Genomic DNA, 27,515 nt, shown 5'->3' with positions numbered 1-27,515 from the left:
CCGGCAATTTAACAGTGTAGTCTTTCTCTGCTTTGTATTTTGTGTTATAGACATTCATTCTGCTGTATCCCAAAGCTCAGAGTCACAATGCTTACACAGCCCACACTCTTTGAATCCTCCATGTTTACTCCTTCTGAGGCTCCCCACTGCTCCCTGAAGGCCTAGGTGTCCATCAGGGGTGATTTTCTTTCCATCCCAAAAGTTCTCTGCAAAGAACTGTGCTCTGAGCACAGATCTGCTGTTTACAACTTTCCAAAACTTATGCCTGAAAACGATCTTCTTTTATCTTGGTTCTGTACCTTTTTTAGCTCTGTCTTCCAGCATTATAAACATATTGTTCCACTGTACTTAGTATTCACAGTTCCTCTTGTAAGGTCAGCTACACAACGTTATTTTCATTCATTTGCAGTATTTATTTTCTCTAACTACTTGTAAAGATTTTCTATTTCTTCAATTTTCAGTATTTTTATTATATTGTATTCAGATAAAATTTATTTTTTATTTTTCCTGCTTGGGACTCAGAGGCTTTCTTAAGCATAGCACCTAATTTCTTTTAGCAGTTTGGGAAATTTATATAATTTCTTCTAATGCGGTTGTGTAATATCCCTGCACCTTTTCTGTAGATTTCATGAATCTCCCTTCACATTCTTCTCTTCATACATTTCCTCTTTTCTCTCTCTTTGTAGCCTTAATATTTTTGCTGTGTTCAGAGTTAATTTATTACTGAAGTCCTCAAATGTTTTCCATTGTTGTTGGTGAGACAAGGTTTCATGACATGACTCAGGCTAGCCTGAACCAGCTATGTAGATCAGACTAGCCTCAAACTCATGATCCTGTATCATTTCTCTAGGGTGATGCTAACACATCTAGCTCATTTTCAACTTCTTAGTATTATCATCCTCCTAAATTCTTCACTTTCAGCACACCATAATCATAAAAAAGTCTAGACTAGTGGCTCTCATCCTGAGATTCCCATCACTGGTTGGTTAATTAATTAATTAATTAATTAATTAAAAAGTCTGGACAAGTGGCTCTCATCCTGAGATTGCCATGACTGATTAATTAAATCTTTGGCTCTCTGTGCTGTTTTATTTTTTTCTAGTGGTAACTGGGTCTGAGAAACATAATCTGTTTTAGAGACCTTGCATGTTTAAAAGTTTAAAAATCTCTTCTCAGTTTTAATGAGTAATTTAGTTAGCTATAATCTCTAGAGTATGAGTTAATTCTCTTTCAGAATTTTGAAGATTATAAAATTTTATTTGTAGCATCTAGACTTTGAATTGATGAGGTCAACCAAACTTGGATTTTTTTTCCCACTGAAACTGTAGGTTAAATAAACTTCTTTTGTTTTAAAAGCACATATCCCGATATTATGCTATAGCAACAAAAAAGAGAATAGTACAGAACTCTTGCCTATTACTAATTTGCATCAAGTCTACTTGTACAAAAAATCAGGACAGTACGTTAGGAAAAAGGAAGGAATGATATTTAAAATGAGCCAACATGACTGAGATCAACACAGAAAAATAAAATGAAATACATCCATAGTACCAAAAAAGAAATGTCTAGGAGTCAACTCAGGATATCCCATTTGCTAGGAAAGCACTCTATCAATGAGTTACTTCATTGCAAGCCTACATTTTATGGTTTTAACTAATAAAGATGAAGGTGACATAAAATAAGGGCAAGTTTGTGGTTATTTGGCTGTTTGGTTTGGTTTTCAAGACAAGAAACCATTTGGTTTCTCCACATAGCGCTGGCTATTCTGGAACTCATTCTGTAGATCAGGCTGGCCTCAAACTCACAGAGATCTATCTGCCTTTGCCTCTCAAGTGCTGGGTGTGTGCCCCCATGCTCTCCAGCACGGACAAGTTTTAAAATGTATCAATATCCCTTTCTGACTATAGACAGATAAAACATGAATAAGTAAAAAATTTAAAAAGAGTAACTCAAAACCACTTGCCATTTTTCCGGGAAGTCTTCTGCACTATCACTGGGGCACAGGGTTGAGCAGGTGTTACCTCAGAAGTGGTAGAACCGGTGTGATGAGCCTTTACCTTGTCAGCCCAACTGACACCTGTGGGAGCCAGACATGGGGCAGTTACTGCACCAGGTAAATTCCTATTGAGAAAGGGAAACACATGTGATCAATTAAATAAATATCAAAGTAATTATTGTGAAAATATGCCATTATATGTAAATTCCTAAATCTTTCTTGCCATTACTAGTTTTTATAAGTAACAATGCATGTCATCCTTAACACAGGAACTACAAAACCTGTCCCTTCTTCTCCATGAATGTTTCTTTCATAAACTACAAACATGATGCTTCATTGGCAATATTCAATTTTGGCTCCTTGAAAATTAAGTAATACTATTTTCTACAGTTACTTTCCTCAAATCTGCAGAGTTATTCTATCCATTGCTTCTACAGTCACTTTAATAGTTCACATTTATCAAAAATCTGTTGCTAGCTTAGCCTGGAATTCTTTTCCTTCATTGACTAAAGAATTATGACACAATGAAAGTAAATTTATTGGTAAGCATTACAGACTGCTCAGGTCTGAGGATACACCAAGGCTATGAGACTACTAAGGGGCTCAGGTTTTTCTTGAGTTCAGGTACAACCTAACAGTGATATCTTTCTCCTATTCCGGTCCAAACGTGTCCATGCACGCCTTCTGCAACCAAAATTAGGTCCTGAGTCTTAATGCACTAACATGGAAACAGTTCTGTTGACTGGCTGGGGTTAAGGTAGCTTCCAACTTCCTTTTCTGTGGTGTAACAGGCAAAGAAAATGTATTACAGGTAAGGAGACACAATCTACTTTCCGTTCCACCTTTTCTGTTCCCTGGATCAATGGCTTTAAAGACTCCCATTTTTTTTTTTCCCAGAAAAAGTGACTCTGCTGTATACATATTAAATAGTTTACTTCCTATTTAAATTTTGAATTAAAATAATAAGCAAAATCCAAACTTTATAACTAACATTTCCATTAGTTAGTACAATCCAGGCAGAATGAGATGTGGGTAGGTTCTAAAGGCAGCCTAGGAACTACATCACAAAGTAAAAAGAAGAAATACATTATACAATGATAATGAATAGGATCACATGGAGAACAGAGTGGAAACTTTATTCACTGCCAGGTCTAATACTGTCAACATGACAGGCTCTAGAATCACCTAGTAGACAACTCTCTGGGTATGTCTATGAGGCAGTTTCTAGATAGGACTATCAAGTATGATGCTTTTTAAATAGCATCAGAATGGCAAGTGATTTTGAGTTACTCTTTTTAAAAAGACCTACCCAAAAGAGACCAGCACCACTGCACAGGTTTGGGTCCCAGACTGAAGAAAAAGGAGAAAGCAAGCATGTTGTAGCATTCATCTCTCTCTGCTTCCTGACTGAAGACACGATGTGATCAGACACTTCACATTCCCAGCCACGATAAACTATTTCTCACCCAACAATAAGCCCATGTAAATCCTTCAAAGTTCCCTTAAGTTGCTTTTTCCAGGTATTTGTTAACAGCCATAAGAAAAAAGTAACTAATGCATGCATTTAAAGTCTCTAGCACTAAAAGAAACTTGCATTAAAATACTCTTAGAAAACAGACTAGTGAACTGCAGTAAAGAACTACTTATCTTATAAAAGCTCCCTTGTTTGAAAGAATGTACTGGGTTCTCTGTTTATGTATCTCTTCCTACCTGCCTCTTTCCACAAATTCAGCCCTACAAAGGATAATAAATAGAAAACTCCAACACAAGGAGAGAAACTACACCCTAGGAAAAAAAAAGGAAAGTAATCTTCTTTCCGCAAATCCAAAAGAAGATAGCCACAAAAACATAATTCCACCTCTAATAACAAAAATAACAGAAAGCAAAATCACTATTCCTTAATATTTCTTAACATCAATGGACTTAATTCCCAAATAAAAAGACATAGACTAAAAGACTGGATATGTAAACAGGACCCAGCATTTTGCTGCATACAGAAAATGCACCTCAATGACAAAGACAGACACTGCCTCAGATTAAAAGTCTAGAAAACAATTTTCCAAGCAAATGGTCCCAAGAAATAAGCTGGAGTAGCCATTCTAATATTGAACAAAATAGACTTTCAACCAAAAGTTATCAAAAAGACACGGAAGGACACTTCATACTCATCAAAGAAAAAATCTACCAAGATGAACTCTCAATTGTAAACATGTATGCTCCAAATGCAAGGGCACATACATTCTTAAAAGAAATTTTATAATTCTAACACCGCTCTGGATGTTTTAACATTACATAGTGAGCTTATGAATTTCAAGAATGCTGCTCTGCTGAGCGCTGATGCAGCAGATACTGCAGATAAAACTACCCATGGCCTGAGGTCAGTATTTCTATTTTGGCCAAGCTTCAAGAATGGCTTGATCATCCTAACCCTTTTTTGTTCTGGGTATATTTTTATTCCTGTACATCGTGTTAAAGCTTGTCTTTAACAACATCAACATGTTGGCAGCCAAAGTACATGTCTTGAAACTGAAAATGGACCCCCAGACAGAGTCATTAATTTAACAGGCTGGCAAGCCAAGGATGGGTAAGATTCTGCACAGAGCCTTACCAACCTAAGACAGAAGTTGTATTGCTTTTGATAATGTATATTCAATTCCATGATGGGTAAGGAAGGCATGACCTTCATTAATGATCTAAGACAGTCATTAATGAAATCAGTCTTGTTAATGGAATAAAAAGGGGGGAGAGGCAGAGAGCCTTTAGGGCTGCTTGGCAAGAATCTGACATGAGCCAAGGACAAGGGAATGGGCTGTTTGGCAGGAATATGACATTGACCAAGGACAAGGAAGTGGGCTTCAGGCAGGAATCTCACATTAGGCTAGAACAAAGAAGTAATTTCAGACAGGACTCTAAATTTTAGGCTAGAACAAGGAAGTAGGCTTCAGACATGAAAATGACTTTGGGCTAGGACAAGGAAGTAGGCTCAGATATTTTGGTCATCGTGATAAGCTCTTAGAAACAGTGATCATGGAAGTGTTCATGGAATTGTGTGTATTGTCTTGCTTGTTCTTTGACTATTTGTGTTTATTGTCTTGCTTGTTCCTTGACTATTCGCATCTATTGTATTGCTAGTTCCTCAGTCTAGAACTGACTTTAATACTTGGAAGTAATTAAAATGGTATAGAAGCAAAAAGAAGGAGGGGGGATGGGACAGGGGGTTCTAGGGAGAAGAAATGGGGAAAGGGGATGACATCTGAAATGTAAATAATTAAAACAAAGGAAAAGAACACTAAAATAAAAGAAATTTTTACTAAATCTCAAAGCACACATTGCACCTGATACAATAACAGTGGGAGACTTCAACAACCCACTCTCACCAATGAACAGATCATAGAAACAGAAACTAAACAGAGACACAGTGAACTTCATGAATTTCACAGGCAAATGGCTGGATCTAGAGAATATCATCCTGAGTGAGGTAAGTCAATCACAAAAGAACACATGGTATGTACTCACTGATAAGTGGATATTAGGCAAAGAGTACAGAATACCCACGATACAATTCATGGACCACATGAAGTTCAAGAGAAAGGAAGACCAAACAGTAGATGATTTAGTCCTACCTAGAAGGGGGAACAAAATAATCAAGGGAAGTAAAGGGTGGGATGGACTTGGGAGGAAGAGAAGAGGGGGAGGGATAAAAGAAGGGCAGCATCAGGTATGGGAGGAGATGGAGGACATGTACAGAGGGTAAGGAAATTGAACAGGGGTGTGTAGCAATGGGGGAATGGGGAGCTGAGGGTAGAAACCAGAAAGTCTCAGATGCCAGGAAAGCAAGAGCCTCCCAGGACCCCATGGAGATGACATTAGCTGAAATACCCTAGAAAGGGTAGAGAGAAGATGTTGAGATCATATCCAGAGGTTAGGCATGCTCCCTCCCACCCCAAGTTGATTGATATGGCTACCCACCCATCTCCAAACTTTTAACCCAGAATTTCTCCTGTCTAAAGGAAATACAGAGATAAAGAGTGGAACAGAGACTGAAGGAAAGGCCATCCAAAGACTGCTCCACCTGAGGATCCATCCCACATGCAGACAACAAACTCAGACACTATTGTTGATGCCAAGAAGTGCTCGCTGACAGGAGCTCAATACAGCTTTCTCTTTAGAGGCTCTGCCGGATCCTGACTAATACAGATGTGGATGCTCACAGCCAACCATTGGACTCAACACAGGGACTACAATGAAGGAGTTAGGAGAAGGACACCAACCCAACCACAAAACTTTCAACCTGCAATCTGTTATGGTAGCAAGATGTGCTGGGGTAAAGGTGGCACAGAAATTGTGAGTGTGGCCAATCAATGACTGGTCCAGCTTAACCATGCCACAAGAGGAAGCCTACCCCTGACACTGCCTGGAAAATCAGAAACCAGAGGCTGGATGCCCCCAGAGACCTAAAATAGAACCAAACATGACAGCCAAAAACAAAAATAGTAAATGAAGTGATTCCTAATGCCATTCTGCTAATACTCAGTAAGGAGCCTGACATGATCACAATCAGAGAGGCTCTGATCAGCAAGTGATGGAAACAGATGTAGAGACCTACAGCCAAACATTAGGAAGAACCCACTGAATCATGCAGAAGGAAGGAATGTAAGCGGTAGAAGTGTCAAAGACTCTACAAGAAAACCTACAGAATCAACAAACCTAGACTCATAGGGAATCACAAAAACTGAACTGACAACCAAGGAGCCTGCATAGGTCTGACCTAGGCCCTCTGCATGTTACAGTTGTGTAACTTGGTCTCCTAACAGTGGGAGCAAGGGCTGTCTCTGACTCTTTGCCTGCTTTTGGGACCTGTTTCCTCAAACCAGGTTTCCCTGAACAGCCTTAATATGAGGAGAAGTGCTTAGTCTTATTGCAACTTGATATGCCATGTTTGGTTGATATCCATGAAAGGCCTGCTCTTTTCTAAAAAGAAATGGTAGAGCAGATGGTGTAGGTAAAGTGTTCCTGAGAGGGGTAAGAGGAGAAGAGGGAGGGGAGGGGAAACTGCAGTTGGGATGTAATATATGACAGAATAAATTTAATGTTTTTAAAAAATAACACCATGTAAAGAATATCAGTAAGAAGAAATAAAACATAAAAAAGAACTACACAGACAGTCCTGAACAATACTCTAACTGAAATAAAAAAAAATTCATCAAGAAGACTAAAAAGCAAGTTTGAGCTATCAGAGCAAGCCTCAACAACTTCAAAGAAATATGAACTGAGAAGCTCTGAGTTAACTTCTGCTATCAGTATGAAACAGACTAGAAGACCAGTAGTTCTCAACCTGTAGGCTGCAACTCCTGTAGGAGTCGAATAACCTTTTCACAGGCATATCTCAGACCATCAGAAAACAGAATAAATATTTACACTACGAGTCATAACTATAGCAAAATTAGTTGTGAACTAACAATAAAAACAATTTTGTTTGGGAGTCACCACATGAAGAACTATAGTAAATGGTTATAGCATTAAGAAGGTTGAGAAGTAGTGCTTTCAAGTTTTGGCAGCATGTATAGTCCTGGCACTATGAATGCTAGTCATTAGGGTAAAGCTTCCAGTTGAACATCAGCTGTACTTCTCCATGTTCAGTGGCATAAATCTGTAGTATGTTCAGCAAAAGGGTGTTTTACTCAGCTTGGGGAGGGTAGCCAATGAACACAGTAAGGTGACTTCTAATGACACACAGGTACTCTCAGGTCAGTGTATCACTCACCCCTCACCAGAGAGGCTGCTTCTTGAAGGAGATGGTAATACAGAGGTCCACATCTAGACAATGTGCAGAATGGTTCCATCAACCTTAAACAGGATGACTTTACCAAACCCCTGCCCTGAAAGCTCAGACATCTATGCAGAAAAGGAGGAAGACAGTTGTAAGAGACTGAGGTATCCGGTAACTTCAAGGAAACAGCATTTTCCAACACAACAGGACTGATGCACATATAAACTCACAGACTGTGACAACATGCTAAGATCTGTACAAGTTCAAGCCATATAAAATTCCAACATGACGAAAGAGAAGTGGGCACAAAGTAGCACCTCTAGGCAAGAAACTATTTGTAACTGATAGCTTCTGAGAGAGGGAAAATAGTTTTCCTTCAGTACAGTGTTACTAGGTATATTAACCACACTGCAGGGCAGGACTTAATCTTAGGAGTAGCTGCCCAACATAAATTGACTCCCATGTTGTAGGTTTTTCTGTTTGTTTTGGTTTAAGAAGCTAGATGGGTGGGGGAGGGAGAATCTAAAAAGAACTGAGGGAAGGGAAAGAATTTTACTAAAATTTACTGCATGAAATTCTCAACTAAATAAATAACATAAAATAATAATTCAGAAAAAAATTAAATTAAATTAAATTTTAAAAAATTGCATGCTGGAATTTGGCTGGCTTGATCTTCTTCAGGTCTTGTGTAGGTAACCACAACAGCTATGCATTCATGAATGCAATAGCCTTGCCATGTCCTGAAGGGAAGGATTTTACAGCATTCCCCCCAGTCCTCTTAGATTCTTTTCTGCCCCCTCTTCTGTGATAGTTCCTGAGCCTTGAGGGTGGAGGACATTGATTCAGATGCTCCATCTAGAGTTGGCCACACAGTCAACTGTTCCTTTGTGTTTGTGCATGTGTGTGCTGAGTTCTGAGCAGAAATTGGTGAGTACTTCCTGGAAATGATAGATGGTTTTTCATATATAGGTTGATACCTATGAATATTTTTCTCTTGAATATACTGGTCTTATAATATTATGAGTATTTTCATCTCACCCAAAGTTTAAGCTTCTTCTTGCAGTTGATGTTACATTCATTCTATCTGTTGATGGGCTTTGAATCACATGACGTCCTGGAGACATCTTCTTTACTTCCCACGCCAGTGAGGTTGGTCTGACAATTCAGAACATACAGTATATGACTTTAACAGAAAAAGGAAAAACAAACTAATCTTTGCTTTTGGTTGTTAATGAGTAAAAACATGGTCAAATCCTAACTTCTGCCTGCAATCTTGCTTACCAGAAAGGTACCACACTAACAAGTAAACAGTCTTTGATGGTTTATGGTACAGGGTTTTCCACATAAACAACAGCCATTACTTCCCTCAAAAAGATCATGGGATTACAGAAGACATGAGACGTACTGCTTGTTTGCCACAGGGTACACTATGTGGGGTCTGGCTGGCCAGGAACTTGCTATGTAGATCAGGCTAGCCTGGAACTCAAGAGATCCTCCTGCCTCTACCTCTTAAGTATTAAAAATAAAAGTGTGCATCACCATACCCAACTGAGATAAACCTGTTACCATCTACAAGCGTCTCTATATGCTCAGAAAAGTAAGTTAAAGCAATACTACTGATTCAGGTTAATTTGTCTGGTTTTCCAGATAACTAGGTTTATGGAAATAAATCAAAACAAAGAAAATAGTGAGGGTTAAAAGGAGAGCACATAAAAATACATGAAATTTTCCTCTCTACCTCTTAATCAACATAGAGTAAAAATACAAAGACACCATTACTCTTAAGTGGAGAAGCTATGTGGATTAAATGACCTTCTCTTCCTCTTTATTCTCTGTCCCACAATCAACTGACAGGATACTTATCCTATGGAAATATTTTTTAAGTAACATGGTGTATTCAAAGCCTATTATTCCAGCCAGTCTCTCTATAGCTTACTTTCCATGTAATATAGTCAAAACAAAACAAAGCTATACAAATCTGATTACTGATAGAAAACAAAAAATTCAGATAAAATAGTATTCAAAAACCCAAAGATTTGAATAAATTAGAACCAAATCACCTTTCTGAAAGAAGTTATAGCCCTACCAGACGAAGGATATTCATTTCCATTCAACTTTGCCAATACTTGGCATCTTTTATTTAAAAAAATTTATATATCATCAAAATCGTTACATGGTTTTTGTTTTCTTTTTTTTAATTGTGTAATTTTATTAGTATAACTAGTAATGTTATGTATGTTGTTGCCATTTGAATTTTTTCTTTAGGAGTTTACATATTGGTATGCTTGGTTCACTGTTTCTATTAGAATTTGTTTCATTTTCCAAATGATTTTTAAAAGCACATTGCAGCTATTATCATGATTACCAGGATATATGGCTACAGATGCATCCTTAGTGCTGTTATTAGAATGTTTTACATTTTACATTTACATATAGGTTTATTCTTGTTAAATCCAGGGAGTGAAAATATTCTTTGGTAGTTTCTAATTTTATCTCAAAATCTTTATTTAAAATATAGCTATATAAATGCTTATCAGTATTTTTAATATATATGTATATATTCAATCCTAATCTTTAAACCCCAACTCAAGCATGACTTGAAAAATACGCTAATAAAGACTAATGCCATCAACAGGAAATTTAAGGCTGTTTTCCATGTGTTAGGGCTGCTTCATGAGGCAAACAGAAGACATGATGATAACTAGTTAATGTCAATGCCAAAGTGTGTGCTTGGCGTGGTGGTGCATACCTTAATCTCAGCACTCGAGAGAAAAAGACAGGTGGATCTAATTTGAGGCCAGCCTGGTCTACAAAGCAAGTTCCAGGACAAGGGCTGTTACTGAGTGCTGAGAAAATGACTCAGTGGGCACAATGCCTTGCCATGCATGAAGACCTGAATCTGGATCCCCAGAATCCCTCTAAAAGCCAGGTACAGTGGTGTGTATCCATAATCCCAGACCAGAAGGAACAGAGACAGGCAGATCCCTGGTTCTTCCTGGCAAGCCACTCTAGCTAGCTAAGCCTGATGAGCTCCAGGTCCAATGAGAGACCTTTCTCAAAAAATATGGTAAAAATTAATAAAGTAAGACACCCAATACCAACTTTTGGCCTCTCTATATATATACACAGAAACCCATATAAGCAAATACTTGCATGTACCCAAACAACACACACACACAAACACACACACAAAAAAAAATATTGGGACTTGAACATAACTCATATTCTGTCCTGTTCAACTGGTAATTTACTGCAGTAGGCTAAGAAAGCTGCTGAACGCTAGAATAAACAATATCACAATAATTTTGAACAGCTTATAAACAATGATGATAAGCGTTTTGATACACATTTATCTCCTTGCATTTCCTACCTTGTCACCATGAATTTTAAAGAAATTTGTGTAATTAGAATGTACATGAATGACTTCTCATAAATGATATATATTTTTAATTTGACTCAAAGAATAAATGAGTCTCAAGTATTCTTATGTGCTTAAAGTACCTTTAGCACATGAAAAGAATTGAAATAGAATAACCAAGAGAATACTAAATAGTTTACTGTAATATAATAATTAGCATATAATTAGGCTTTCTAAAGTTCTAAAATTATAACGAAGTGAAATCTTGATGTGGCAAGTAAATATATCTGGAGAAACTAAACAACAATCAATTTGCTCACTGCCTACCACGATAAGAAAATATATTATACCTTCCAGGAGACTGTGTTTACTTTAAGTATTCCCTACACTTACATAACTGTTGGATCTGTTGTCTTCATCTTCAAGGCCAATGTTCTACCCTCCAAAAACCGTATCACCCATATACATACAGAATTATGGATAAGTTCCATTTTGTTATACTATTAGATAACAAAATCCATGTGTCATATGTAGCAATTTAATTTCTGTACTAAAGAATATGACTTGCACTGGCAAGGGCATTAATAGTAAATATTTGTTACTGAACCAAATGAGAAATATTAGATTGTTACAGGTTTCAAATCAACCTGGTACGGAATTCACTGTCCATTGCCAATTTCAAAGTTTGCTACTGAAACTAGGGTTACTACAAACATAAATACCAGAATTCATTACCTGCTTTGAGCATCTGTCTTCTCTAACTTTTCCTGAAGTTGAATCCAGTCAATCAATGCTTTGAAATCTCTCACATAGTAATCCAGCATCATTAACACCTCCTAATTTAAATAACAAAACATTAACTACTATTCTGTGAAAAAAATTCTGTGGGGATAAAAAGAGCTTTAGGAAAAATTATCAAAGCTACGAGCTTTCACATTAATAATTTTTACATTTACATTCATTATAGAAGACATATAGTCTACTGATCTAATTTTTTTTGTTCTTTTGGAATTGTTGCTTGTTTTTCATTCTGTTGGTAAGATAATGTAACATAATCTGAATCGAGAGCTTAAAGATCAAGAAATGGCACTAATACATCTTCTCAAGGTCTTATTAACTAGCAATCATTTTAATTCTTTTATTGTGCAGTTTCTATACAGAAAAGTACATAAATAATACATGTATATTGTTAAAAAGAAAAAAGTTATGTGACCAATACCAAACACACAAACATATGAGTCACTACAAAGACCTTACAACCATCACACATGACAATACAATATTAATCTGAAAGTTCCTTGGTGTACCCTCCCGAGCCCCACCCCAGCCTCCCTCCTAGTAACCAGTGCCTCTAGTGCAACACTGAGTACAAGTGACAAGAGGAACCATAACTTTCTGATTTCTTAGAGAGAAACGCTTTCAGCTTTACAGCATTAAATACAATTTTTGTTTGGCTTTCTCACACATACCCATTATTGGATTGAGGAACTTTCCTTCTGTCCTTCCACCTCCACCTTTACATGAGTTCCAGGAAATCAAACTTGGGTTGCCAGGCTTGGGCAGCAAGCACCAATATCTTCTAAGCACAGCCCTGTGCTTTAATTCTAAAAAGTTCCTATTACATATAACTCAGACATGTTCTTTAGTTCATAAGAATCTTTCACTACTCTAAAGCTTTATGAAAGTTTACTACAATTCAGCTAGACTCCATCTTCAGTGGGAGAACTGGCCTTAATTATACATTCTATCTTTCTAGAAATTTTGATTTAAATAGACTGGCTGTCAGAAATTTTAAAACACACACACACACACACAAACACACACACACACAAAACAACGAAAATCTTTTTTGTTTAATATTTATGTGTATTGTTTTTTATTTTTGTAAAATCAAATCATAATTTTTACTTATTCACACAGGGGTTATAAACACAAAAGGGCAGGACGTCGGGAAGGGGATGACACCGGAGCGTGGGCTATTACTACAAACACACAAAAGAATAAGGTGATGACTATTAATTAATTAGCTTACCTGTAACAATCATTTCATTATAAATAGCAAAACATAAGTATATAACTTAAATATATTCATAACAAGTACAGGTATACATAAATAAATAATACCATCTACTGTTAGATCCAAAAACTATGGGATATTTATAGATACAAATCTAATAAAATAAATAAAGACCTATGAGGAAAATAACATAAGGCCAATTTAAAAAGTTAAAAAATGGGGGGAGCTGTTCTATTTTTGTGAAAAATTAAGTTAATAAATATTCTTAAGATGTCAGTTCCTTTTTTTTCTTTCTTTTTTTTTTTTTTTGATACATCTGTATCATAGCTCCTGCATCTATGGCTGAAGGAACATGGCAGAAGAGGAGGCAGAAAGACTAGGAGCCAGAATTCTAGAAATTCTGCTGTCAAACAGTCTCTCCAAGAAACTGATGTCCTAACTGAAACAATGGCAGTAGCAATGGGCATGTTAATGTAGTAGTGCCTCCCCCCAGACAAAGAGCTAGAAGCAACAAAAGACTGTTGGAGGAGAGTTATCCTCTCCCCAGGATGAGCCCTTTATTGGTTGTCTAATGCAGAGTGGTCAGCCCTGAAACCATACACACACACACACACACATCCCAAACCTACACACACATACACTCAAGCACATACACACACAAGTAACAATAATAAAGAAAATGAGGCTATCAACTCAAGAGAGGGGGTGACAGAAGGGGCTGGAGGGAGGAAGGTGAGGGAGAAAGTGATGTAACTGTATTTCAATTAACAACCTTTTTAAATAGGAGAGAACCTATCTAATAAAGATGAAACTCCTGGCTCAAAAAACAGTTTTCTTTTTAAAGTAGTTAAAGCTTAAAATTTTACCATCATTTGTTATGTGCTTGGTACAAAGTCAAATGAGACAGGAGGCAAGATGATGTAACCAAAGAAATTGCAGCTTTAGGTTAGTAGTGTCTCCTGGTTGGGTAAGGAAAGCAAGAAAACTTATACTGCATCTCCTACTGGTCAAAATGTCCATTTGTACTTCCAAGACAATACTAAATTCGCTGGATAGGATGGAAACATTTTTAAACCAACTTAGATTGGATGAATATACCATTTATGCTCTCTGATCACATTCATAGTTACCACAAAACCTCTAGGTTTCTTCTTTTATGTCTGTCTGTATCTTTGTGCACATGCATGTGTGGGTATACAAAAACATACACACATACACACAAACACACACACAATTAAGTATCTTTATCTTGCTAACCTAGAAACTCACTGTTTCAGCTAGGATAACTAAGCCGCAACCTTTCAGGAGATGCCTCTCTCTGCCTACCAATACTGGGGTTGCGACTATGCCTAACCATGCCCAGGTGCTAGGGATTCAAATTCAGGCCCTTGTGCTTGAAAAGAAAGCACTCTGTGGTGACCTGAGTAAGAATGGCCCCCCAGCTAATATATTTGAATGTTTCTTTCCGGGTTGATGGACTGTTTGGGAAAGACTAGGAGGTATGGCTTTGGAGGAAGTGTAGGTGGAAGTGGGCTCTGCAGTTTCAAAAGCCCATACTAGGTCCAGTCTCCCTTTCTCTCTCTCTGTGGAGATCTCATGTAAGTTCTATGCTACTGCTCCAGCACCATGCCTGCCTATCTGCTGCCATGCTCCCTGGCATGACAGTCATGGAGAGATTCACCCTTCGAAAAGATAAGCAAGTTCCCAATTAAATGACTTATTTTATAGGTTGCCTTAGTCATGGTGTATCTTCAAGCAATAGAACAGTAACTAAGACATGCTCTTACCCACCAAGCCATCTCCCTAACTCACTCCATCTTATTTTTTGATGCAGGATCACTCACTGACTGACTACATGGGCCAGCCAGCAGGAACTGGGGAGCCTCTTGTCTCTGCTTCCAACCACTCATGGTTTTTTTTGTTTGTTTTGTTTTTGTTTTTTTTGAACAAACACATGCTGCCAAGTCTGACTTTCTATGTGGATGCTGGCAATGCTAACTCAGATCATTGGGTATACACAACACTTACTCTCATCCTTCTCCTCAGGCCCTAGTGTTTTTCTTTAGGTAACCTACACTTACACTACTTTGACAATATATTCTATATGTCTTACAAAAGTAATCTTTTGTTATGGGTTGATCATGCATCTAAATCTCAAATTTTACTTTGTGTAATAAATGAATGTAAAGCACAGGTCACTAACTATACCCCATCCCCCATAAAGAAACTGATAAAGTATAGCTAAACATGTAAATATTGTTTCACCAGCCAAAGCTGTCACTTAAATGCATAAGACAAAGAAATGTAAAGTATATCCATTTTACCATCTTACAACATTCTCCCTATAAGAAATGTCAGTCATAAAGCTCTAGAGGTGTCTCACCAGGTAAGAGTAATTACTGCTCTTCGGAGGACTAGAATTCAGCTATCAACACCCACATGGCAGCTCACAACATTTGTAACTCCAATTCCAGGAAACCCAAGGCCTCTTCTGGCCTTTACCAGCACATGCATATGTTGTACAACATACATGCAGACAAACATACATGAACATAAAAACTTTTTAAAAAATCTTTTTAAAATTACTAGTCTCGGTTTACTATAAAGACTTTTCAGTAGGCTCAGGCAGTATTTAAAAATGCAGGATTTTCTCCACAGCTAAGTTTAGATTAACTTTGTAGAATCCATAGCAAATATCTTAAAAGTATGCATAGAGATACACTTCATAAATCAGACTCAGTATTAATAAATTTGTCAAGTTATTTACAGATGAAATTAAGTGCCACCCTGAATAGCCATAAAAGGTATATTCTACTTTACAAGACTTCTGAACAGAGAAGTATTGTTTATTTCTTTTCAAAGGTAGTAAGTACTTGGTGCCAAATTACTGGTAATGAAAAGCCTTCTACAATCAGGAAAGGGACAAATTAAAAGAGTTAGTTGGCTTCCTTCTTTCAATTCAACTAATATAACTCAAATTGTCTAATTAAATTCATTCTACTTAAACTACCTACATTAGAGCACAGAAAGATTTAATTTTGCATGATTTATTTTGGAAATTTTTAACTGATTTCCCCTTTGCTTGAAAAAAAGAAGTACATGACAAGACCATAGCAGCAATATTTCTGATACTAGTTGGCAGAGAGAAAGTACATTTGATGGTTAGACAGCATATTGTAAGGAATGTTTAGCTCAATGTTATCAAAAATGATCAGAATGGTAGCATGCAGCTGTAACCTGAGTCATGTTTGCAAATGAACGACTACAAACAGACGAGGGGCTGCCAGAGCGGCCAAGTCACTGATGCACGTCTTCCTCCCTGAAGCTATGAAGGCCATTTTGTCAAGCAAGATGAAGTAGAACAAAAGTGGCTCTGAAAGTAATGTTACAGGCATTCAGATAACTACATATAGAAATACAGCTAAAATTACCAATTAGTTTACCAATTGGCTGCGACGGATTCGATTGGTTCATAATTAATTTGAGTTACTGGCACAGAAAGCAGGATGGTTGACGCCATCCTCTGTCCTCCAGACACACAATACTAGTGCACAGGCCCTTGGGTCTGGAACATCAATATAGCCCCCACTTGAGCTACAGGAATGAACACAGTGGGTGTCAGCACTGATGAAGAGATGGAAACATCCATCATAAGGAATCAGGGCCAAAAGAGAAGTTTCTAGAGAGTTTTTCAGCAAGATGAGCATAAAGGGTTTTTTTGGGGGGCTTATTTTTGGTTTTTGTTTGTTTTTTTGAGACAGGGTTTCTCTGTGTAGCCCTGGCTGTCCTGGAATTCAATTTGGAGACCAGGCTGGCCTCAAACTCTAAAATGCCTTAAACAATCATTATTGGTAAACATTGGTGAATTTGAGTTTGAGTGTGTTAATTGGTCTTTATTTTTTATTTTCACAGGCATTAGGTCTTTGCATTTTCTTAATAGGTGTATCCATTGCTGGTGGGAGTGCAAACTTGTAACAACCACTCTAGAAATCAATCTGGTGGTTTCTTAGAAAGATTCAGAATAGTTCTACCTGAAGACTCAGTTATACAACTCGTGGGCAAATACCCAAAAGATGCTCCACCACACCACAGGGACATGTGCTCCACTGTGTTCATAGAAGCTTTATTCATAATAGCCAGAAAATGAAAACAACCCAGATGCCCCTCAACTGAAGAATAGATATAAAAATGTGATTCATTTACAGAATGGAATACTACTCAGCTATTAAAAATAAGGACATCATGAATTTTGAAGGCAAATGAATGAAACTAGAAAGTATCATCCTGAGTGAGGTAACCCAGACTCAAAAGGGCATGTATGGTATGTACTCATAAGTGGATATTCACATAAAGTACAGGATACCCACACTACACTCCACAGACCCAAAGAAGCTAAACAAGAAGGAAGTCCCAAGTGAGGATGTTTAAATCTTACTTAGAAGGGGAACTAAAAGACTTACAGGAGGCAGGTGGAAGGGGGAAATGAGGTGGGGGAAAGGATGGAGAGGGGGGTGGGGGGATCAGGATCAAATGTGGAAAAAGAAAGGAGAGAAGACCAAAGGGCCAGGAGAATGAACAGAAATCAGTGGCTGGCAGTGTTGGAAGGGTAGGGGGCATTCTCTAGAGCTTGCTAGAAACCTAGGATGGGAGAGGCTCCGAGTAGCCTATGGGAATGACTTTAGCTGAGACTTAGCAGTAGGGATGGAACTTAAAAGTCACCTCCTGCAACCAGGCAGGATCGCCAGTGCAGGGATAAGGACACAAACCCGTCCACAAAACTTTCCACCCAAAGTTTGTCCTGTTTACAAGAAATGAAGGGACAAAGATGGAGCAGAGACTAAGGGAATGGCCAACCAATGACTGGCCCAATGTGAGACCCATCCCATGGGCAAACACTAATCCCTGGCACTATAAATGACACTCTGTTATGCTTGCTCATAGCATAACTGTCCGTTGAGAGGCTCTACCCAGCAGCTGACTGAAACAAATGCAGAGATCCACAGTCAAACATTGGACAGAGCTCAGAGATTCTTATGAAGTGTTGAGGGAAGGATTGAGAGCTCCCTGAGGAGACAAAAACACCACAGGAAGAACAACAGAGTCAACTAACCTTCCCTTGGAGGGTCTCAAGAGACTGAACCAATACAAGGGCTGGGCCTAGGGTCCCTGCACATATGTAGCAGTGTTGCAGCTCAGTCTTCATGTAGTAGACCAACAACGGAGGGCTGTCTTTAAAGCTGTTGCCTGTTTGTGAATCGTATTCCCCTAATTGGCTGCCTTACATGGCCTCAGTGGGAGAGGATGTGCCTAGCCCTGCAGAGACTTGATATGCCAGGGTAAAGAAATACATGGGAGAAGGGGAACTCTAGCCTCTCAGAGGGCAAGGAGAGACGGACTGTGTGAAAGGGGACTGGGAAAGGGGGCAGCAATTGGCATGTAAAATAAATAAATAAGTAAGTAAATAAATAAATAAATAAATAAGGGGAAAAGAGTTCCTACTCTAGCACCTGAGTAAAAAACATCTTATTAATTTTTTCTCCAATCCTGATATCTATTTTATCCTACATCTGCTTTCAGAAACCTCTCACTGCCTTACATACATATACATTCTGAAATAGTTAATACTTTAAAATCACTTTTCTACTTCGGTGATAAAACATCATGACCAACTTATAGGGAAGGAGTTTACTTGAGGTTTAGGGTTCCAGAGGTTAGAATCCATGATGGCAGAGTAGAGTTACAAGGCAGCAGGGAGGTCACATCTCAAACCACAAATAGGAAATAAACAACACACTCAGAAATCTAAAACATCAAATCCTACCCACAGTGACAGTTGATGTTAAGAGTTACTAAATAGTGTATGTCCATCATTTTGTTGCTCTTGTTGTTTTTATTACATCTCTACTGATTCAGTGTTCTGGAACTGTTTTTGGTCCTTGTTCCTTCTTAGCTGTGTTCAGCCATCGCTTCCAGACCTAAGTATTCCTCCTGGATTCTCTGTAGAACTAGTTTAAGGTCATAAACTCCTCAGATCCTTTGTTGTCAAGGTAAAGTGTTTCTTTCTATTTTGAGAACATCAAAAAGTTTTAGTAGGTACAGAAATCTATACTAGCATCAGTGGACTTTCAGAATTTACAGAACACTGGTCTAATCCTTTCTGGCTTTCACTGTCTCCATTGAAAAAGCAGTGTTTGTGTTACTTGACTCAAGATGATATTTTCTAGTTTCATCCATTTGCCTGCAAAACTCAGGAAGTCCTTGTTCTTAATAGCTGAGTAGTATTCCATTGTGTAAATGAACCACATTTTCTGTATCCATTCTTCTGGTGTGGGACATCTGGGTTGTTTCTAGCTTCTGGCTATCACAGATGAGGCCACTAAGAACATAGTGGAACATGTGCCCCTTTGGTAAAAATGTGTACCCCAGGCTGACCTCGAACTCATGATCTTCCTGCCTCTGCCTCCTTCAGCAAATCCTACCAGCATGTGCAAGATTCAAGCCAGTCTGAGGAACCTGAGAGACACACAGGCTTTCAGAGGAAAAGGTGGAGGACAATTCTGCAGACCTCAGAATATCTCTGGACAACTGAAAAAAACAGGTCCTATGGGAAGATGCTTTTAAAGTGTGGTTTCATGAAACTGGAAAAAGAATGTAGGTAGACTGGAGCAGCATACACATTGGACAAAGGAGCATATTCTTGAGGAGTAGGGCCAGCCCTTAGGATACTGGGAAGCTCGGGCCACCACCCAGGAAGCCAGTGGGGCAGCTGACACCGAGGGCAGGGTAGTAGGCAGTGGCCTGGAGCTCAAGCAGGTCCTACTCCTAGACATGATGCCCAACTGCACAATCACCCTGACTCTGAGCAACAAGATATCTCAGATGAAGATAATGGTTCATTTTCACCTCAAAAAACTTCTGTGGTCCATTCTGCCACTAGAGGCCATAGTGATATCTGTGGTCTGTGCTGTCACTACCAGAGGCCACATTGATATCCACAATCAGCGCTACCAATGGAAACCATGCAAAGTCTGAAATCTGTGCTGCTACTGGCTGCTATGGGCAAGGAAGCTTCTTTTGTATCAATGACTGTAGACTCAAACTGAGAATGAGACATATAAGGCTTTTGTGACAATTCCTCCCCCCAAAAGAGAAGCATCACTCTAGATAGAATTCTTTAAAAATGTGGTAAAAAAAAATGTGGTAAAAAATGGTGAAGTGTAGTTCTTTACAGTTGGCAGCCAATTGGGAGGGAAGAGGGGACATGGGACAGGACACAGTTTTCTTTAAGAGGCTGGCCACTGGGATTTTAACCATGATCCAAAGAGTATAGGGGCAACAAAAATTGGACTTTTTTTTTTTTTTGAGGGGATGCTCCAAAGGTGGAAAGGTGGGCCTGGGAGGAATAGAAAGTGTGATCAGGGTGCACTGAATGTAATTCCCAAGTAATTAATAAAAATATCCTGTCGGGGAGAGAAAAAGCAGCGTTTATATCAGTCTTTGAAAGTGAACTCATCTTTCTCTCTTTCAGTATTTAGTATACTTTCTAATGTGCTTCATATTAGTGTTTTAGCTACTATATGATGTGCAGTTTTTGTTTGTTTGCTTTTTCGGGTCCCATCTCTTTGGTGTTCTCTGTAACTCTTGAACCTTGACAGGCATCTCTTAGATTAAGGGACATGTTATTAAATGATTTTGTTGAAATATTTTCTTTACCTTTGACCTGGGTCTCTTGGTCTCCAAAATCTATTATTGATTTATATGTTAATTCATGTTCTATGTCTGAATTCTTTTGGATTTGAGGTTTTCTTGGGTTTTTGATAGTGTCCTAGAATTCATTCCTGTTCTATTTCTGAATTCTTTTGGATTTGAGGTTTTCTTTGATTAATCCAATTTTTCTCCTTTGTCTTTATGATTTGTTTTTCTCTCTTCCACTGGATACAATATGTTAGTAAGACTTTTCTCTGAATTTTTCGTTGAATTGCTAAAATTTTCATCTCACTTTTTTTGCTTTCTTTCTCTTTATTAAATGTTTCTGTTTATTTCATTTTTGATATTCTGTCTCTTTATTAAATTCCATTTTAATATCTCGAATTTTTCCACTATTGCATTCAGCAATGTAACCAGATGCAAGATTAACACATAAAAATGTGTAGTCTTCCTATATATAAATGACAAGAATATTAAGAAAGAAGTCAGGGAAACACCATCACTCAAAATAATAATAAAATACATTGAAACAAGTTTAACAAAGAAAGTGGAAGACTTATACAATGAGAACTTCAGATAGTTATTTTTTAATGAAGGCAAAAAAGATTTAAAGAGATCCCCATACTTATAGACTGGTAGAATTAAACAGTGAAAATGACAAATCAAAAACCTATGAGCACAATGCCCATCAAAATTCCAACACAATTCTTCAAAAATTGAAACTTCATATGGAAACACAAATGACCCATGAGAGCCAAGATAATCAAAACAATAAAAATCCACTGGAGATATCACCATCCTATATATTAACTTCAGAACTGTATTAACAACAGCAGCAACAACAAGAAAACAACTTGAGCATGGTACTGACATAAAGCAGACATGTTGATCAATGGACTAGAAATGAAAGCATAAATATTAACCAACACACTCAGTGGCCTGATTTTTTTTTATAAAGAAAGGAATACATATTGGGGGAAAAGGACAGCATTTTCAACAAAATCTGCTTATTAAGCTTGAAACCTAGATGTACAGGAATGAAATAATTCCTTTCTCTCACCCTGTACAGAATTCAACCCCAAATAGATCAAGGACCTAAACATGAAACTAGCTGCCCTGAATGTAGTAAAAAGAGAAAATAGGGAATATGCTTAAACTTAGCACAGGCATTAAGACCAAGAATTAACCAACGGGAACCCATAAAACTAAAATGTTTTGTTTGTCTGTTCACTTGGTTGGTTGGTTGGTTGGTTGGTTGGTTGGTTGGTTGGTTGGTTTGGTGTTTCAAAACAGTGTTTACTGTGTAACAGATGCCATTTGTAGACCATGCTGGCCTTGAACTCACAAAGATCCCCCTGCCTCTGCATCCTGAGTGCTGGAATTAAAGGCATGTACCACCATGCCTAGCAAAACTAAAGCTTTTGTATAGCAAAAGGTGACTTAGAGTTATTATTGCAGTAATGAAACACTATGACTGAAAGCAAATTGGGTCAGACAAGGTTTATTTTGCTCAGTTACATATAACAGTTCATCATAAAAGTAGTAAGAGAAGAAACTCATACCTGGCAGGAACCTGGAGGCAGGAGCTGATGCAAAGGCCATGGAAGAGTGATGTTCACTGGCTTGCTCCTCATGGCTTGCTCAGCCTTCTTTCTTATAGAACCCAGGACTACCAGCCGAGGGTGGCCCTACTCAAAAGCAGCTGGGCCCATCCACATCAGTTACTAATTAAGAAAATGCTTTACAGGCTTGCCTTCAGCCTGTTCTCATGGAGGCTTTTTCTCAACTGAGGCACCCTCCTTTCTGATGACTCTAGCTTGTATAAAGTTGACATTAAACTAGGCAGCACAAAAGAACACTACCATTCAAGTAAAAAGGAAGATAGGGGAAAAAAATCTTTACTAGTTAAATATCTGATGGAGAGTTAGTATCTAGAATATTCAAAGAATTAAAAAATAAGTAAATAAGAATCAGAAGACAAAACATTAACAGATGAGGCATACATCTGAAAAGAGTTCTCAAAAAAATGAAATATAAATGGCTGAGAAATATTTTTTTAAATATTCAAGCTCCTTTGCTATCAGGAAAATACAAATTAAAACTACATTGAGATTTCATCTTATCCCAGTCAGAATGGCTAATTTTTAGGTGCCTTTGTCTTCTTTTTTTATTGGATTTTTTTATTTATTTATATTTCAGATGTCATCCCATTTCCCCATTTCCCTTCCCTAGAACTCCCTATCCCATCCCCCTCCTCCCATTTGCTTTTATACCATTTTAATTACATGCATGTAATAAAGTCAGTTTTAGATTGAGGATCTAGCAATACAATAGATGCAAGTAGTCGAGGAACAAGCAATACAATAAACATAAATAGTCAAAGAACAAGCAAGGCAATAAACATAATTACATGAAAACTTCCATGATCACTGTTTCTAAGGGCTTGTCAGGATGACCAAAATATCTGAGCCTACTTCCCTGTCCTAGCTCAAAGTCATTTTCATGTCTGAAGCCTACTTCCTTGTTCTAGCCAAATATTTAGATTCCTGCCTGAAATTACTTCTTAGTTCTAGCCTTAGATTTAGGTTCCTTCCTGCAATTACTTCTTTATTCTAGCCTTAATTTTAGATTCCTACAGAAGTGCATTGCTTTGGATAATGCATATTCCATGGCGGGTAAGAAAAGCATTCTTGTCAAAACGACCTAAGTCAGGCTCAGGCTTGTTAATGAAATAAAAAAGGGGGAGACTCGGAGAGCCTTTGGGGCTGCTTGGCAAGAATCTGACATGGGCCAAGGACAAAGAAATGGAATCCTTGGCAGGAATATGACATTGGCCAAGGACAAGGAAGTGGGCTTCAGGCAGGAATCTCACATTAGGTTAGAACAAAGAAGTAATTTCAGGTAGGAATCTAAATCTTAGGCTAGAACAAAGAAGTCATTTCAGACAGGAATCTAAATTTTAGGCTAGAACAAGGAAGTAGGCTTCAGACATGAAAATGACTTTGGGCTAGGACAAGGAAGTAGGCTCAGATATTTTGGTCATCCTGATAAGCCCTTAGAAACAGTGATCACAGGGGTGATTACGGGATTCTGTTTATTGTCCTGTATGTTCTTTGACTATCTGGGTTTATTATCTTGCTTGTTCCTTGACTAGTTGCATCTATTGTATTGCTAGTTCCCCAACCTACAACTGACCTTAATACTTGGAAGTAATTAAAATGATATAAAAGCAAAAAGGAGGAGGTGGATGGGATAGGGGTTTTCTTGGGAGAGGAAATGGGGAAAGGGAATAGCATCTGAAATGTAAATGAAACAAATATCCAATAAAAAGGGGGGTGGGAATACTCACAGGGGCAAATATGGAGACAAAGTGCGGAGCAGAGACTGAAGGAAAGACCATCCAAAGATTGCCCCAGCTGAGTATCCATCCCACATACAGTAGCCAAATCTAGACACTATTGTGGATGTCAAGAAGTTCATGCTGACAGGAGTCTGATATAGCTATCTCCTGAGAAATTCTGCCAGAGCCTGACAAATACATCGGAAGCCTGCAGCCAACCATTGGATTCAGCATTGGGTACCCAATGGGGTTCCCAATGGAGGCGTTAGAGGAAGGACTGAGGATGCTGAAAGGGTTTGCAACCACATAGGAAGAACAATATCAACCAACCAGACCCCCAAGAGCTCCCCGGGACTAAACCACCAACCAAAGAGTACACATGGAGAGAACCATGGATCCAGCTGCATATGTAGCAGAGAATGGCCTTATTGGACATCCATAGAAGGAGAGGCCCTTGGTCCTGTGAAGACTTGATGCCTCAGTGTAGGGGAGTTATAGGGCGGGGAGGTGGGAGTGGATGGGTGGGTGTGGGAACAGCTTCATAGAAGCAGGGGAGGGAAGATGGGATAGGGAGCTTCTGGGTGGAGGGAACTGAGAAAAGGGATAACACTTGAAATTTAAATAAAGGAAATATCCAATAAAAATATGTAAATTCTGTTACCTCTTTAATAAAGTCTATGAAAATGTACTATTGACTTTAAGATTTTACTAACTAAAACATAACAGTATATAGCTTGTATTTACTAAAAGACCAGGCTGTTCAGTGAGTTTCCAAGACAAGACTGTTTAAAGATCTTACAAACACAAGGTTATCTAAAAATCAGAAAACACAACTTTCAGTGATATCCCAATCCCACCCAAGATTGTTTATGGTTAGCAATCAACTTCTTTTGCTAACAAGAATAAAGTAAGAGCATCCTAATTATTTCAGCAGAAAGGGAGCAATTCCCAACTAAAGCATGAAACATAAAATCAAAGATTATGAAAATCTCTAACTACCAACAGTAGCCAAAGAAAACCTAGATAGAACTTTTGAAATCCTGTGTTTGCACCAGTGCATGTGTGCATGTGCATGTGCATGCATATAGCCTCTGATTTCTTCCCTAGGACTATGAGTCAAGACAGTTTCCACTAAATCTTTCATAGAAAATGAGAAGACATATATTAAATCAAATAAAAAAAATTAAAACTTTAAAAAACTAAAAATCAAGAAAGCATACGTCAATCTTGACACAGGAGTTAAAAGAACAATTTTCATTATAGGTAACAAAATAAAAATTATATAACTAAAACTCAAAAAACGAAGTAAACAAGTCAATATAGGACACCCTTTAAAGCACATGACTTTAGATGAATGACAAACTGCAAAGCACACCTTACCTTACATTCCACCACACTCTGATCTGATTCACAAGTCACATAGATTTCATCTACTGCCCGGCGAAGATTGTCAAAAAGAAATGCCCAGTAACGAGCTCTTAGGTCAATTTTCCGTGGGTGCCTTGTTTTTGTAGGACTTTTATCAAAATGTTTCTCTCCAGTTGTGGATGTTATTTTACATTCTATTGCAGTATTCTAATGAAATAAATGAACCATTAAAAAGGCAAGTAAAAGGCTTGTAGCATTCATTTTTTTACAAAACAATCTTTCAATATGAATTTTTAGATATTCTTTTCAGCTTATACCATACTTGAATTCATCAAATAAATTTCTGCCCTTAGCAAGAGGCAGGATTCTCTAGTAAAAAGCCAGCATGGAGGGAGAAGAAAGTCCCAAAGCACCACCCTCATCTGAGAAGCTCATGGCAGTTAAAGGAAGAGTCCATGTGTATGCACTCACGTGCACACATGCCACAGCACAAGTGCTGGAGCAGAGGACAACTGGTGGAAGTCAGCTTTCTCCTTCTGTTATGTGGGTTCCCAAGATCAAAGTAAATCATCACGCTTGTTAGCAGGCACTCTTACCCACTGAGTCATCTTACCAACCTAGCTGATCTTCTTTTGGAGGACACTATTCCTATGATATTGGCATGATACTTTCTGCCAGGCTGAGAAGGCAAAAACATTCTCACCAGATGGAGCTCAGCATCTTAAGATTTCTCAGCCTCCAGAACTATAAACCATATAAATGGCTATTGATTTTAAATTATTAATTTTGTGGAAATTTGTTACAGTAGCACAAGACAGACTAAAACGAAGGTTAACACTTAATCTTTGTATATCTGAAACCGACTTTAATCCATTTCTGTAATGGAATAACCACCTGGCTACACAGAGCACCTCAGCAGAAGAGGTCTGTGGGTTTGCTGGCCTTATAGCTCTTAGATACTGCTCCAGTGACTTTTTGTGAATAGAAAGACTGCTAGTAACCTGCAATCCTCTGGTGTCACTTTTGGTAAGTTCCAACATTTTCTTTTACCCTGATGTTCTGAAGACAGATCTAAGAGAGACAGATCTAAGTATAAGTCTACTTTTATTTAAGCTGCTCAGCTACAGTTTATGTTCTAAGGCCCCGAGAACACCCAAGAGAAAACCAATCTCTATGCATCATTTATTTTCTCTTTTGGAAGCCTGAGAAGACATGTACTAGAAACTCCATCTCAGGTTTTCTTCACACCCACCATGTCTTCAGTCCTCTCTTACTCTAAATCCTCCTCAGAGCACCCTCCAGTTCATAAGGTCTTTCACTAATCTCCTTCCAATGTGTCATTTATTTCAGTAATTGTAGTTTTCCAAAATTTCACTGACATATCTATAAATGTTTGAAATTAAGTTAACTTTACCTCATAACTTCCCTTCAGAACCTTAAACTCATTTATTTGAAAACTTTTTAGAATAATTTATCTTTTACTTTTCATTGCCTAAGGAGTAAATTCTCATGTGTATACGATATTGACTTATTTTATAGCATTTTCTTCATATGCTTTGATATTTTATTTGGCAAACTTATTTTGAGTTTCATATCTTTCACTTGCTAACTTGGCTCATCTTTAGATATCATCAATCTGCCCCACTATAGATCTACTTCCTGGGGTCTTGCACCAGAGTCTACAGCATTTTCGGTTAAGAACTATGGCACACTGAGTCTTCAGAGAGTGACTCCGGAAAGCAGTCTCCACTGACTTTATGCATCAGTTGTAATCAGCTACACCTCTAACTGGGGATCTTTTCATTTTTTTTCCTATTTTTTTTTCTTTTTTTTTTTATTGGATATTTTATTTACATTTCATATGTTGTCCCCTTACCCCATCCCCCACCCACCCGGGAACCCCCCATCCCCTTACCCCTCCTCCTTCTTCTCCGTGGATGTAACCCCCACCTCCCCCCC

The 27,515-nt window shown here is 38.1% G+C and overlaps 1 protein-coding gene across 1 annotated transcript in view; it reads right to left on the bottom strand.

The window, feature by feature from the left end:
- Scaper (S-phase cyclin A associated protein in the ER) overlaps positions 1–27,515 on the bottom strand; it is a 308,858-nt gene that overhangs the window by 272,284 nt on the left and 9,059 nt on the right. Inside the window, exons 5-8 of the mRNA XM_028781560.1 lie at positions 25,569–25,763; positions 11,860–11,960; positions 8,805–8,921; positions 1,964–2,121 (exon numbers count right to left, since the gene is read on the bottom strand). Of these exons, the coding sequence (XP_028637393.1) occupies positions 1,964–2,121; positions 8,805–8,921; positions 11,860–11,960; positions 25,569–25,763 (571 nt within the window). The remainder of the gene's footprint in view (positions 1–1,963; positions 2,122–8,804; positions 8,922–11,859; positions 11,961–25,568; positions 25,764–27,515) is intronic.

Source organism: Grammomys surdaster, unplaced genomic scaffold, assembly GCF_004785775.1.
Source record: "Grammomys surdaster isolate TR1022 unplaced genomic scaffold, NIH_TR_1.0 472, whole genome shotgun sequence".
In the NCBI taxonomy this organism is placed as follows: domain Eukaryota; kingdom Metazoa; phylum Chordata; class Mammalia; order Rodentia; family Muridae; genus Grammomys; species Grammomys surdaster.
The sequence above is the reverse complement of the archived record's forward strand: the minus strand, read 5'-3'. Positions and strand labels throughout refer to the sequence as shown.